Genomic DNA, 12,136 nt, shown 5'->3' with positions numbered 1-12,136 from the left:
GATGCCCACTAGCAGTTCTCTGACTGCCCACAGCCTCACCTGCCACTGACTCTCTCATCTACATCAGCATGACTGTAAGGTACCCACAGATTTTTTATCTCTGGCAAGCACGTGATTAAACTCTCAATGCAGTGAGTGTAACAGTGCTGGTGTAGCGTGCTGGTGTAGGACAAGAGTGCCACAATGAACTGAGGTGGTCCAATGAGGAGATAGTGAAGACTGCAGATGCTGTAAATCAGAGTTAAAAAGTGTGGTGCTGGTAAAGCACAGCTGGTCAAGCAGCATCCAAGGAGCAGTAGAGTCAATGCTTTGAGCGTAAGCTCATCACCAGGAATGTCAATCTACCTTATGCTCAAAAAGCTGACTCTCCTGCTCCTCGGATGCTGCCTGACCAGCTGTGCTTTTCCAGCACCACGCTTTTTGACTCTGATGAGGCGATGTTGGCTGAAACATATGGAGTGTGCTCACGATTCTCTGAGGCAGTCTACCTTTCAAATGAAGATTAATAAAAAATTCCCACAGTGATGATTTTCAATGTATAGCAGGCTACCATGGCAGCCAGAAATGCCAGCATGGGTGAAATTCCTCTGCACCTTCCATGCCCAGCCATCTAGACTCTGCATCAGAAATGCACCCCAGCTGGCCCACCCCTGTCCCAGCTCCTGGGTTGCCAGCTCTGCCTTCATCAGCAGAGGAATCTCAAGCACTCCATTCTCAGTCATGGCTATCTTGTAAGCTCCTTTGTCCATCAGGCATAATGTGACTGAAACTGAGGCTTTCCATGATGATGAAGAGACTCGCACAATCCAGGCTGTCCCTGTCTCATGAGTTGTCAGCGGCGACTAATTCCTCATTTTCCCATGGATTCTGCAAGAGGAATAAATGCAGATTCTGATGACATGTGCAGCCTGAGATCTATGTAAGAGAGAGAGAGAGAGAGAAGCATTTTGCCCTTCAACTTCCTTTTGGGGCCTTAACCACTCTACTTTCCCACCTGCACTTTGATAGTATAAAACACACATTCAGCCTTGCAGGATGATGAGTGCTATTAATCCTTTATGTCATTGAGTCCAGTCTCGCAGATGGAGTCTGTAGCCTTTCACTTCCACAGCCACCATCATTGATGCTGCTTTGTTGGTGCATTCTGGCCTTTGTCAGCCATCAGCAGGAAACAGAATCGCTCTGTAATCCCAGGCAATCTGCAGGAGGTTGTAAGTGTGCCTTTTTTGACTCATGAGGCATTGAATTAATTGAACTGTCACATGTGCAAACACAGCAGAATTCTTAGAAGACACTTTTGATGACAATGGAGAGTTCTTCTGCATGGAACTCAATGGTTTTTTACCAATGCTGAGCATTTCTGTTATAGTGCTCTGTCAGAAAAAGGCTGCCTTAAAAATTTCAACTTTTCAACTGAGTTGTCTGACCTTGAAATGCATGACTTTGCTTGTATTGGGTCTGGTTAAGCAGGTCACCTAACAGCTGAGCAGCTTCAACCACATGTCACAGAATCAGTTTTCTTAAAGCACAGAACAATGCCACTTGGGCCTTTGTACATCTGCCAGCTCTCCGAATGAATAATACCTGGTGTCATTCTCTCCCATCTATACTGTAATGCTCTTTACTGTAATCCAAAGTCAAAATGCTTGCTGCCTAGAAATAGTTTTCATACTTTCAGCATTGCTTCTTCCAACAGTTACCTTATGGTGGCATGGTGGCTCAGTGGTTAGCACTGCTGCCTCACAGCGCCAGGGACCCAGATTCAATTCCAGCCTGTGGGCGACTGTCTGTGTGGAGTTTGCACATTCTCCCTTTGTCTGCGTGGGTTTCCTCTGGTGCTCTGGTTTCCTCCCACAGTCCAAAGATGTGCAGGCCACATGAATCAGCCATTCTAAATTGCCCATAGTCAGAGGGAAATGGGTCTGGGTGGGTTACTCTATGGAGGGTCGGTGTGGACGTGTTGGGCCAAAGGGCCTGTTTACACACTGTAGGGAATCTAATCTAAACCTGTGTTCTTTGCTTCCATATCCTCCCACCATAAGAAGCAGTTTGCCCCTATTTGGTCTATTTAGACAACTCATCATTTTGAATACATCTATCCAATTTCTTCTCAACTGTTTCTTATCCAGGGAGAATAGTTTCAACCTTTACAATCAATGCATGTAACTAAAGTTCTTCAACTCTGGAATGTTTCCTGCAGCTCTAAGCAAAACCTTCACATATTTCCCTAAGTGTGGCATCCAGAACTGGATGTAGCATCTCCAGTTGAGAGTGAACAACTTTTAATATAATTTAGCATTCCTTTATTACTCTTGTTCTCTTATGTCCCTATTAATGAGCATGCTTTGCTAACAGCTCTTTTAACCTGCCCTGACACCTTCAATAGCTAAAATAAATATACAGCATTTACTTCTGGTCCTGCATCCCTTTCAGTAATGTAACCCACTATTTGTATTCTTTCTTCATCTCTTTCTGATAAAAGTAAATCATTTCAGACTGCATTCTGTGACATGAGCCTCCTGCCACATGAATTGGGTCAAATATTAAGTGTAGATATGAAATAGAATTTTTTTTATTAACAGGCAATTATTAGATTATCTGGGTATTTAATGTATATGATGCAGCCCAACAATAGCCAAATTGAAAATAACCCCAGCAGTTACCATACTATAAGTTGGTTTGAAAAAAACGATGTACTACTACATAGTAATACTATGTTATTGCTATTTTACATCACAACCAGGACAAGAGTCACTGACACAATTCCTCTGACCATCTAAAAAGTAAATAGAGACATAGAGACATAGAGATGTACAGCACGGTAACAGATCCTTCGGTCCAACTTGTCCATGCTGACCAGATATCCCAACCCAATCTAGTCCCAGTTGCCAGCACCCAGCCCATATCCCTCCAAACCCTTCCTATTCATATACCCATCCAGATCTCTTTTAAATGTTGCAATTGTACCAGCCTCCACCACTTCCTCTGGCAGCTCATTTCATACACGTGCCAGCCTCTGTGTGAAAATGTTGCCCCTTAGGTCTCTTTTATGTATTTCTCCTCTCACCCTAAACCTATGCCCTCTAGTTCTGGACTCACCCACCCCAGGGGAAAGACCTTGTCTATTTACCCTATCCATGCCACTCATAATTTTATAAACCTCTATAAGGTCACCCCTCAGCCTCCGACATTCCAGCGAAAACAGCTCCAGCCTATTCAGCCTCTCCCTATAGCTCAAATCCTCCAACCCTGGCAACATGCTTGTAACTTTTTTCTGAACCCTTTCAAGGTTCACAACATCTTTCCAGTAGGAAGGAGACCACAATTGCATGCACTATTCCAAAAGTGGCATAACCAATGTCCTGTACAGCTGCAATATGACCTCCCAACTCCTGTGCTCAATAGTCTGACCAATAAAGGAAAACATAGCAAACAACTTCTTCACTATCCTATCTACCTGCGACTCCACTTTCAAGGAGCTATGAACCTGTACTCCAAGGTCTTTTTGTTCAGCAACACTCCCCAGAACCTTACCATTAAGTGTATAAGTCCTGTTAAGATTTGCTTTCCCAAAATGCAGCACCTCGCATTTATCTAGATTAAACCCCATCTGCCACTCCGCAGTCCATTGGCTCATCTGATCAAGATACTGTTGTAATCTGAGGTAATCTTCTTGGTTCCACTACACCACCAATTTTGATGTCATCTTCAAACTTACTAACTATACCTCTTATGCTCACATCCAAATCATTTATATAAATTATGGAAAGTAGTGGACCCACAGGTGGCACTCCACTGGTCACAGGCCTCCAGTCTGAAAAAGAACCCTCCACCACCACCCTCTGTCTTCTACCTTTGAGCCAGTTCTGTATCCAAATGGCTAATTATCCCTGCATTCCATGCAATCTAACTTTGCTAACCAGTCTCCCTTGGGGAACCTTGTCCAACGCATGACTGAAGTCCAAATAGATCACATCTACCACTCTTCAATCATCAATCCTCTTTGTAACTTCCTCAAAAAACTTAATCATGTTTGTGAGACAGGATTTCCCAAGTACAAATGCATATGGTTGATATATCTGAAAAGATTTGCTACCAGGGAAGTCAGGGTACATGGCAGAAACGGACACAATGGTTTGGGCATAATCTCAAACTGAGTATTGACTATTTCTGCAGACTTTTCAAAAGGCAGTGGTAGGTGGATGGAAAAGAAGTGGCGCATTAATGAAGAAATTGACATGTCAATTATGCTAATAAAGATGAATTTATGCATCATTTGTATCACTGCTAAGAAGCATGTCCACACTGACACATATCAAGATTAATGAAAAGGCTGGGTTCTAGATGAATTTTCTTTGAAGATTGAGACAAATAAATTCCATGCTAGGAAGAAATAATACTGGATTGTATTTATAGTTATCATTACATGCATTTGAATATCCACTTGTTTTTTAAATGGGGATTTAAAAGTTGCATATAGTTTTAAGGTGGAATTGAAATAGTACAACTTTTTTATTGACCATATATGGTACAGTATAATACACATTACTAAATTAGTCAAGAATTGTTACAAAAATATTTATAAGCAAGCGTTAAAAGTTAAATGGTGGAGCAATAAAGACTGGAGAACATTGACGGGGGTCCTTTCAAACTGGGCAGTATGCTCTGCACCCAGTGGTTTTCAGTCTTTGGGAATCAATCCTCAGGAGGTGTACTAAGTTTGCTCAGTTTGCACACAATGACGCTTTTCGTCTGTAAACTTTCAACCACCTGGCAGTTAAAATATCGAGGCAGGAGTTTTTCGTGGAAGTAGGTAGAATCGTTACTCTTTCGTATTTCAGTAGCGAGGTAAATCGTGGCCCCTTGCCGAGCGAGATAGCGAAATGTTTCTAATAATGCCGGGTAGGAAACTGAGCTGTAAACAATATCCGAACCGAGTATGATGTCGTAGGCAGTCGGAAATTTAGTTTGGTCTTCACCCCATGTCAGGGCACGAACTTTCACACGATGTTGGCAGGCAGTGGGAATATTGATAGAAACATTGTTTTCAATTTGCTTCAGGATGTTTGGTTTATCTGTCATGGTTACATCTCCACCTGAAAAGAAAAAAAATAGATTCCCTTAAATGGTTTGCCATCGATTACTGCTTCTACGTTGTGATAAGGAGGCAAAAGGCGACACTCTAAAAGGAATTATCACTAAATAATGCCCACCTGCAGTGCCAGGTAGCTTTATGCCTTGTTATTTTACCTGGTGCTGATAGCCTGTATTTACCGGGCAAACTCTCATTTTGCATCCTATCCCTCATGAAGACAACAACCGTTATGTAGTTCTACTAAAGCCCCACCGCTGTTTGCAGATTTCTCTTTATTAGTCTATGCTTGCTCATCAACAAAGTGATAGAAGGAGTCATTAAACTAGAATTACAGAGGAATCAGCAGGTCGTTGACAAACAAGTTCTGGTTCTGCCAAGGACACTCAACTCCTGCCATCATTGCAGCGTTGGTCCAAACAAGGGCAACAGAACTGAATTCCAGAGGAACAGTGATGGTGACTGCCTTTGACATCAAGGCAGCATTACGTTGGCATTAAAGAACCCAAACAAAAACTGAGTCAACGGGAATGGGGGGAAAAACCTTCTATTGCATGAAGTCACACCTGGCTCAAAGTTGGAGTTATTAGAGTTCAATTATCTCAGTTCAAGGACATCACTGGAGAAGCTCCTTACAGCAATGTCGTCGGCCCAATATCTTCAGCTGGTTCGTCAACGACTGAAACTTCATGGGCTTGAAAGTCGAAATGGTTCCCTGTGCAAGTTTGCTGTTAGACCTGGTGGAAATTTTCGGCGCCTCCTATCATTATTGCAGCGCCTGCGGTCGTTTATGCATTTACCTTAATATTTACCTCAATTTACCTGAAGTGCATGCAAATGTTTTACCAGTGAAAGCCACATTTACTTCCAAGCCTGAGTGACGCTATCTATTCATAGGCCGAAGTGGAAACATGTCTCTTGCGTTGACAGCCTCAAAGACAGACAGGTGCAGCATCTCACAACTTCACTCACATGAAACAGGCGAATAACTACCAACAAGAAATTAGCCGGGTCATGTGACATAAAGATCTAACAGCATGATACATAGATACGACCAGCACGACCACTTCAGGTGAGTGTAGAATCATCCAGGCTGCTATCTGTGGTCAAACATCCCTGAACCATCATCTACGCTCTTCCCTCAGCCAACACCAGTGAGTTCGCGATAAATTAGCGATAAGTGCAGGAGACCTGTCCGCAAAAGTGGGACAAAACCCGCAGATGTGTCTGTAGAGATGCTTAGGGAGTCCCCAAGGACTGCAGCAAGGCGAGATAAATGCAAAACGCCCCTGCTTCCAGAAATCTTCACACCGGCAGGCAGTGAAAGGGTCTGCTTGCCGTCTACTTGAAGCGATATGTGGTCACGCTGGTACTCTGATTTGGGTGGTGGGATTAATGTGAGGTTAGATTGCTTTGTGCAGAGTCAGCAGATCATTTCCAGCGGTGAAAAATTCCCTATGGGCATGTCATACAGGAAAGGTTTCAGGGCTGAAAATCCGACTTTAAATTCTAAGATTTTCAGCAGAGGCAAAACAGGCCTCTCAATCCATAGAACATAAAACATAGAACAATACAGCACAGAACAGGCCCTTCGGCCCACGATGTTGTGCTGAACATTTGTCCTAGCTTAAGCACCTATCCATGTACCTATCCAATTGCCACTTAAAGGTCGCCAATGATTCTGACTCTGCCCCTCACACAGACAGTGCATTGCATGCCCCCACCACACTCTGGGTAGAGAACCTACCCCTGATATCCCCCCTATACCTTCCATATACATGTTTACCAATGGCAAGGGAGTTTAACCGGTATCATATCTCAGTCATCTATGAGTGTTAGAATGGTCACACTGCCCAGCAGATACAACAGTGTCATTATGGTCCCGATTAGCGTCTTTTATTAACAAGGCTTTTGCCCGAAACGTCGATTTTCCTGCTCCTCGGATGCTGCCTGGCCCACTGTGCTTTTCCAGCACCACTCTAATCTTGAGTTTGATATTAACAGTCGTGCGGTTTCTGCCACTTACCGAGTAAAGTCGCTAAAATCCCTACGATTCCGGTCCCCGATCCCAGCTCAATCACCTTCTTGCCAGTGAAGTTGATCTTCTCCTTCTGAAAGTACTGGCACAGGGCAACACCCTGAAAATGTGGAACACGTGCCTTAGAAGCGAAACACACGGATCGCAAAGCCAGTTGTTGATCGTCACTTAAACAACACCAGCCTCCCTTCCATCGCCAACCGAGGAGGGGAAGGAAGACTCATAGGGTCACACCTCGAATGTACGCGTGCCCCAGGATTGCTGATTCAGCACCTTCCAGGAGCAAGGGTGGATCTCCACCCGCTCCGGCCCCGTCCCTTCCCCCGTATCACCATCCTCTGCCACCACTCCCAAAGCCCCAAAGTAACAAATGGGGTTGTGGCACCGAGCGTCAAAAAAGTGAAAGACGCCGGCCCTGGGTGGTCCTTGCAGCTTGAAATCCTTCTTTAAATATCAACCAATGAATCTTCCCCTGATGTGAACCCCTCCAGAAGGATGGGGTCCACTTCGTGGGAGGGGAGTGGGGTTTGGGGCGGGGAATTGCAAGACCAAAACACACCCCTTTGATAGGAACAAGGGCAGATTATTCACCTCGTTTCACACAGCTCCTGAGTGAACCCGGGATTCCTGTCAGATACACACTGGGCTGCCTGGATAGGACTTGGAAACGCATGACCCAATTAAACTATCGTCGTACATTACGGTTACGGACCCTTCGGCCCAACTGGTCCATGCCAGCCTAGTTTCCTAAACTAAACTAGTCTCATTTTGCTGCATTTTCCCCATATCTCTGCACCTTTACGGATGTATGCACCTGTCTAAGTGCCCTTTAAACATTGCTATTGTACTCGCCTCTATGAGTTCCTCTAGGGACTCTTTCCACTTAACGCAAGAAAAACGTTGCCCTCTCAGGACCCTTTCAAATTTCCCCCCTCTCATTTTAAACTTATGCCCTCTAGATCCCCGTAGCCTGGGCAAAAGGGCTTGGCCCATCACCTTATCCATATCCCACCTCATGATTTTATAAACCTCGGTAAGGTCATCCCTCAGCATCCAACGCTCCAGGGGTAAAAAGAAAGAGTTCCAGCCCATGCAGACTCTGCTTATTACTCAAACCCTCCAGTCCCGGTAACGACCGTGGTGTGGACAAAAATGGGACAGATTGCTGATGTATCCCCCAAATCCGGGCGGTTATTTCAGACAAGGAAGAGCGGCTGAACGCCTCCACAAACTGCCCCAGCAACATTGTAACAGATGCTGACACTCAAGACGTGACACAGAGGCGGCTCTGCCTGCATTTTAATCTTCCCTTTGACTTACAGCTTCCCAGACATAAGCAGAAAAGCCGAGGTTAGCATTGATGAATCGAGAGATTCTGAGGCTGTATCCGCAGAACTCGTATTTATTCTCGTATACGATGGAAATTGAGGCGCCAGCTTCGTCTCTCGCCACATCGTCCACTCTCCAGGCGTAAGTCATGTTCTTTTTTATTCCCCAAAGAACTTCCTCTGGAATTCTTCTGCCCCTTCGGGAACGGCGGCGGGATTCTGTCCGGCAGCAGGAGTGGAGATTTCTGGTCGCGGATGAGTTTGCATTTATATAGCCCCACTGTAGTTCCCCAGAAGTCTTCACAGCCAATGAAACGCAGTCACTCCCGCTGTCCGGGCAATTGTTGCAGACAAGCTTCCTCGAGCAACATGGCTAACTTAACATGAGTCACGGTGAGGATGGAGGGGAGAGCATTGGGATGGCTCAGCGACGTTTCACAATCAAAAGTGGCCCGGATCGGTTTTACAGTCACCGGGAAGCGGTGGCGGCAGTCAGCAGAATTTTATTTTTGGCGGGGGGTGGGAGTCATAGATTAGAGTGGTGCTGGAAAAGCACAGCAGGTCTGGCAGCATCCAAGGAGCAGGAAAGATTTTTGGAGCCCGTTTTAACTTAGCAGAATTTTATTGGTCAGTCTGTTGAATCTTTTGGAGATGCCGGTGTTGGACTGGGATGGACAAAGTTAAAAATCATACAACACCAGGTTATAGTCCAACAGGTTTAATTGGAAGCACACTAGCTTTCGGAGCGACGGTCATTCATCTCGTGCTTCCAATTAAACCTGTTGGACTATAACCTGGTGTTGTGTGATTTTTAACTTTGTAGAATCTTTGTGCAGGTTCAACTGGATTCTTTGTTGTTAACGATTATCTCAACACTCTGATCACAATTAAAAACGCAAGAAAGGGACGTCATATGAAACATGAAGAGAGTCCAGTTGTTAGGAAAAGATGGGAGAGCAATGCGCGGTCGCAACTATCCATTATAAAGATAAGCTCACAGCATGTGGGGACTAATGCACGCAGCTCTCCTGCAATGTTCTTCAATGTTTATGGTCAGATACAGTCAGCCCTCAACCAGGAAGCAGTGCCAATGACTTCCTTTTCAGGCCAGATGACGGGGAAGGGCCCAGGAAGAAGTGTGGGGAAACGGACGATGAAGCCATGTGTCTTCCAATCAAAAAAGAAAGCTCAAGCACAGCGCAGATGGGAGCGACTGAAGCTTGAAGGCCAACGAAAGCAACAATTTGTCCTTTATTTTTGGAGCCCGTTTGTTAGTTTCCTGTCTGAAGCGGGGAGAACAGAACGCTTTTATTCTGGCACGCTCGGAGTTCTACTGAGAAGGTAAAACGTATGATTGGACGGTCTGGAGATTGGAACCAGGGATGGCCATGAAAGGCATTAAAATATAGATTACTAGAATGGAAGTGGTGCGGGTGAAGGGACGTACCGAACACAGTGTCCTGACAATAAACGCTAGCGTTATACTGCGACTTTCCGTGTACTTTGCGATATGTGCCGCATGATTGAGTCACAAAAGGCAATGTGCAGAAGTGGTGAACATTGAGTTTCGGTACTGCAGGGACACACGCATTTTTATTCAGAGGGTTTGGGAACAGGAACAATACATTTCTTGATTAGAGTCAAGTCTGCATATAACACTGACTTAGATTGGCCGCTCCAAGGCGCAATTACAAATTTTGCAGATGATTAAAAAAAAGAAACCATGGGAGCATTGAGAACTATGACGAGGTGGTAGTAGATTTGAAGGCGACAGAGAGAAGAAAAGGGGAAGGTGATACATTTTGGGAAGAGTGGGGAAACACGATGGGAAATAACAAGTATGAGGGACATGGATAGGATAAATAGACAGAATTTTTTCCCTGGCGTCGGGGAGTCCAAACGAAAGGGCATAGGTTTAAGGTGAGAGGGGAAAGATATAAAATAGACTTAAGGGGCATCGTTTTCACACAGAAGGTGATACGTGTATGGAATGAGCTGTCAGAGGAAGTGGTTGAGGCTGGCACAATTGCACCATTTGAAAGCCATTTGGATGGGTATATGAATAGGAAGAGTTTGGAGGGATATGGGCTGGGTGCTGGCAGGTGGGACTAGATTGGGTTGGGATATCTGGTCAGCATGGACGGGTTGGACCGAAGGGTCTGTTTCCATGTTGCACATCTCTATGACTAAGTGCCATTCTGAACTGGGCGAGCAAACAAGGAGCTGCGGGTATATGTGCACCCTGCATTAAAGCTGAAAGGGCAAGTTCAGAAAGCGGTTGACACCACATGCCAGATACTCAGCATTATAAATAGAGACATCGATTTTGAAAGATGCAGCTCAGTATTGAGTCACCTGTACTGGATCACGTGCACTTCAGTACTGCAATCTGCTTTTCCTTTCCTCAGTACTGGGTGCTCAGTTATAGAGTCATAGAGATGTACAGCATAGAAACAGACCCTTCAGTCCAACCCATCCATGCCAACCAGATATCTCAACCACTCCACTGGTCGCAGGCCTCCAGTCTGAAAAACAACCCTCCACCGTCTTCCTTCTACCTTTGAGCCAGTTCTGTATCCAAATGACTAGTTCTCCCTTTATTCATTGAAATCTAACCTTGCTAATCAGTCTCCCATAACGAACCTTGTCGAACACCTTACTGAAGTCCACATAGATCACATCTACCACTCTGCCCTCATCAATCCTCTTTGTTACTTTTTCAAAAAGCTCAATCATATTTGTGACATGATTTCCCATGCACAAAGCCATAGTGACTATTCCTATTCCGTCCTTGCCTTTCCAAATGGGCAATCCAAATACATGTACATCCTATCCCTCAGGATTCCCTCCAAAAACTTGTCCACCACTAACGTCAGGCTCACTGGTCTGTAGTTCCCTGGCTTGTCCTTACCACCTTTCTTAAGCAGTGGTGCAATGTTTGCCAAACTCCAGTCTTCCGGCACCTCACCTGTGACTATTGATGATACAAATATCTCAGTAAGAGGCCCAGCAATCACTTCTCTAGCTTCCCACAGAGTTCTCGGGTACACCTGATCAGGTCCTGGGGATTTATCCACCTTTGCCCGTTTCAAGACATCCAGTACTTCCTCCTCTGTAATATGGACATTTTGCAAAGTGTCACCATCTATTTCACTACTTTCTATATCTTCCATATCCTTTTCCACAGTAAATATTGATGCAAAATACTCGTTTAGTATCTCCCCCATTTTCTGCGGCTCCACACAAAGGCCACCTTGCTGATCTTCGAGGGGCTCTATTCTCTCCCTAGTTATCCTTTTGTCCTTAAAGTATTTGTAAAAATCCTTTGTTTTCTCCTTAACTCTATTTGCCAAAGCTATCTCATGTCCCTTTTTTGCCCTCCTGATTTCCCTCTTAAGTATACTCGTACTGCCTTTATACTCTTCTAAGGATTCACTCAATCTATCCTGTCTATTCCTTACATATGCTTCCTTCTGTTTCTTAACGAAACCCTCAATTTCTTTAGTCATCCAGCATTCGCAATGCCTAACAGCCTTTCCTTTCTCCTTAACAGGAATATACTTCCTTTGGATTCCCGTTATCTCATTTCTGAAGGCTTCCCATTTTCCAGCCATCCCTTTACCTGTGAACATCTGCCCCCAATCAGCTTTTGAAAGTTCTTGCCTAATACCATCAAAA

General features: G+C 44.7%; 1 protein-coding gene across 1 annotated transcript; it reads right to left on the bottom strand.

Moving 5' to 3' along the window:
* Positions 1-4,695: 4,695 nt before the first annotated feature.
* LOC140476001 (EEF1A lysine methyltransferase 3-like) lies at positions 4,696-8,609 on the bottom strand. Its single transcript, XM_072567904.1, has 3 exons — positions 8,451-8,609; positions 7,119-7,230; positions 4,696-5,096 (listed from the first exon to the last, which is right to left on the bottom strand). The coding sequence occupies exons 1-3, from the start codon at positions 8,607-8,609 to the stop codon at positions 4,696-4,698; spliced, it is 672 nt and encodes a 223-aa protein (XP_072424005.1).
* Between the last annotated feature and the right edge of the window lie 3,527 nt (positions 8,610-12,136).

This window comes from Chiloscyllium punctatum, chromosome 4 (genome assembly GCF_047496795.1).
Source record: "Chiloscyllium punctatum isolate Juve2018m chromosome 4, sChiPun1.3, whole genome shotgun sequence".
NCBI classification, from domain to species: Eukaryota; Metazoa; Chordata; class Chondrichthyes; order Orectolobiformes; family Hemiscylliidae; genus Chiloscyllium; species Chiloscyllium punctatum.
The sequence above is the reverse complement of the archived record's forward strand: the minus strand, read 5'-3'. Positions and strand labels throughout refer to the sequence as shown.

Coding starts and splice junctions, on each gene's coding strand:
- LOC140476001 (XM_072567904.1), bottom strand. CDS start 8,609: ATGACTTACGCCTGGAGAGTGGACGATGTGGCGAGAGACGAAGCTGGC. Junction 7,231..8,450: donor CTGCTTATGTCTGGGAAGCT/GTAAGTCAAAGG, acceptor CCACATTTTCAG/GGTGTTGCCCTGTGCCAGTA. Junction 5,097..7,118: donor GATTTTAGCGACTTTACTCG/GTAAGTGGCAGA, acceptor TTTTCTTTTCAG/GTGGAGATGTAACCATGACA.